The 2,733-nt window shown below is 50.5% G+C and overlaps 1 protein-coding gene across 1 annotated transcript in view; it reads right to left on the reverse strand.

Moving 5' to 3' along the window:
- PREX1 (phosphatidylinositol-3,4,5-trisphosphate dependent Rac exchange factor 1) overlaps positions 1-2,733 on the reverse strand; it is a 138,555-nt gene that overhangs the window by 30,803 nt on the left and 105,019 nt on the right. The window contains exons 20-21 of the mRNA XM_018569036.1: positions 2,181-2,329; positions 1,558-1,643 (exon numbers count right to left, since the gene is read on the reverse strand). Of these exons, the coding sequence (XP_018424538.1) occupies positions 1,558-1,643; positions 2,181-2,329 (235 nt within the window). The remainder of the gene's footprint in view (positions 1-1,557; positions 1,644-2,180; positions 2,330-2,733) is intronic.

Genomic DNA, 2,733 nt, shown 5'->3' on the forward strand with positions numbered 1-2,733 from the left:
TAGCCCGTTTGTTTTCACATTGTGCGGATTCAATCCTGAAAGTCGTCACTCGGCATCTACCACACACATGAAACTTCACATCCCAGAACACGAGCCGGTCCAACGCGTTCTCATGGCGGCATCGGATCTAACGTACATTCCCACCGGCCAACCAGGAGGCAGCGGCGAGCGTCGCTCCTAGGCGGCGGCCTGGCTCGATGGGGCCGGGAAGTGTTTTCATGTGTAAAATCTTCTCTGCGTTTGCTTTCAAAGCTTTAATAAATATCCACGGGCAGTAAATGTGCGCCCGGAGGGCGATAAAACCGCCTGCTGCGCTCCACAACAACAAGCCAGATGCAGATGGGCCGGGCGAGGCAGACGCACATGCGGGTGCTTAATACGGCCGCATGTGATGCCGGTACATTCATCTCCCCCCGGGCGGCCCCATTACCGGGATGGTCATGGGAAGTACAAGTGTGACTCCTTTCGTGGCAGGTCGGAGCCGGACTCCGGGACCGCACTGCAAACAGTTTTGTACTTAGCATGCGTTCAGTGTGTTGTGCTTGTAAAGACTCTTGAGGTATCTTAATATTCTGACCACCAGGGACTAATGTACAAATTGCGCCTGATGCCAGCAGTGGACTATAGTCAGTCTATAGGAACATTTCATTGTCACATGGAACCAGATCTCCAAAGCAACAAGACAAGATTCCTGTTAGGTACAAAGGCGGTGCATGGCCAGCTTCTCTTTCTCTTGCCTGATGTTCCCATAAACCTGCTTCAGGGCCGGTTTACACCAGATCTGGTCCAGAAAATGGGGTGAACCTGCCCGCAGTTCCAGGGCATTCTAGACCAGACATAATGAGACACGCAGTATTTTTCGGGTCTGGTCTGGAACGTACTGCGCTGGTGGGAACAGAGGCCAGAAATAGCATAGGGATACATTAGGATGCATGTTGGGTCCGGGAACAATCTGGTCTGGAGATGATCTGGATGTGGTGTGAATGGCCCCTTAAAGAGATTAAAGGAGAACTATGAGGGGGGGAGGGGGGGGGCTTGTCACTCACCTCATAGTTCTAGCCGACCTGTGACAATGAGACTGTCACAGGTCGGCTCAGTAGATCGGGAGGTGAGCGAACACATACCGGCGCTCGCTCACTTCTCGATCCTGTCACGGCTCTCTGCCGTGACAGGGGAGGGGCTGGTTTCCCCCCTCCCCGCTCCGATCCTCCAGCGATGACTGGCGGAACGAACGGGGGCGGGTACAGCTGGCTCTGCCTCTAGATAGGCGGAGCCAGATGTCAGTCACGCAGCTGGGCGGATCCAGACATAATTGTCGGGATCCGCTTCAGCTGCGGCGTCTCAGTATACCGCGAGCTGTAACTCCCTATATACTGAGCTTAGGGTGACGGGAGGACGCTAGTTTGTGTCCTCCCGTTACCCTAAGGAGAACTATGGGGAAAAGACTTAACCCCATACTTCTCCTTTAAATTTTCATCCATCAACTTTTCACCTCGACGTTAGCAGCAAAGTGGCAAACCAGGCCGGAGAGGTCTGTATGATGACGGGAGTGCTCACCTCGGCCCACGGCGTGGACATGCGGAGGTGTAGAACCACGGATCTGGAAACACAGGGCCTGCGGAGAGTCCGGGACTTTCACAATCCTGAGAAGGAAACAGGAAATGATTAAATTCATCATTATTTTATTCTTCTACAGAGTGATGTAACCCAACACTGCACCAAATCCACCGCGATCCCCCCAGCCGGGTCTCTATACCAGACACCCCTCTGGGTAAAGCCAATCAATAATGTTCTCTATCAATGTGGCTCATTTGCCAATAGGACTGTACATCCATATTAGACATCCCTTGTTCTTCAATCCCTCCAATACACACACACACACATTACAATCCGACGTATGACTAGCTGACCATCTTCATGGACATATGTCATGGGAGAACCATTCTAAACTTAACACAGGTACATAGTAGGTGAGGTTGAATAGAGACACAGGTCCATCAGGGTCAACCTATATAGTGTGTGTGTATATGTGCGTGTGTCTATACTGTCTTATATCAGTTGTCTTGTATTGCCTCCCCGGCTGTTGTATACGGTTCTGGACCTTCACAACCTTCTTGCAGAATGAGACTCCCTCCAGCCACGTTGATAATAGTAGAGGAAGTCCTTGTATCCACTCTTACTCTTTGGATTTGATGGCCACCAGGATCCGGATTGGCCTCCTGGAGCAGAACGACTGATTTAGGAGGACCTCCACCTCGGAGAACGGCCGGAGGAACACCAGATCTTCGTTTAAGGAGTAAATTTTCCGTCCAACTTGCAGGCCGGCCATCTAAGGAGAGGACGAGAGGAAAACACGTCACGTGACCCTCCGGTTAGATTTGGAAAATAGGTGAAGGGAAATTTTCGGCGAGTCACTTTTGCCGAGTCCTTCTAAAGACGGAGTCGGAAGTACTTGGTAAAGTGAGTCTATTGAACGTTGTGGAAAGGGTGGGCACCAGACCTCCCATATGAGCCGCAGCAAAGCAGAATGGTCCATTAGTAGAAAACGCTGAATTATTTATTGGTAAAACCCCCGTACAGATCTCATCTCACCAGCAACTTACAGACCTCCATCAATGCCAGAAATCAACCCAAGATTTATTGTGACAACACCTTCCTGTTTAATATTTCATCACCCAATAGAGGAAGGGTGATAGCAATCCATTACTGCTAAATACTAAGTACAATAACAAT

Source organism: Nanorana parkeri, unplaced genomic scaffold, assembly GCF_000935625.1.
Source record: "Nanorana parkeri isolate BGI_ZX_2015 unplaced genomic scaffold, ASM93562v1 scaffold1279, whole genome shotgun sequence".
Taxonomy (NCBI): domain Eukaryota; kingdom Metazoa; phylum Chordata; class Amphibia; order Anura; family Dicroglossidae; genus Nanorana; species Nanorana parkeri.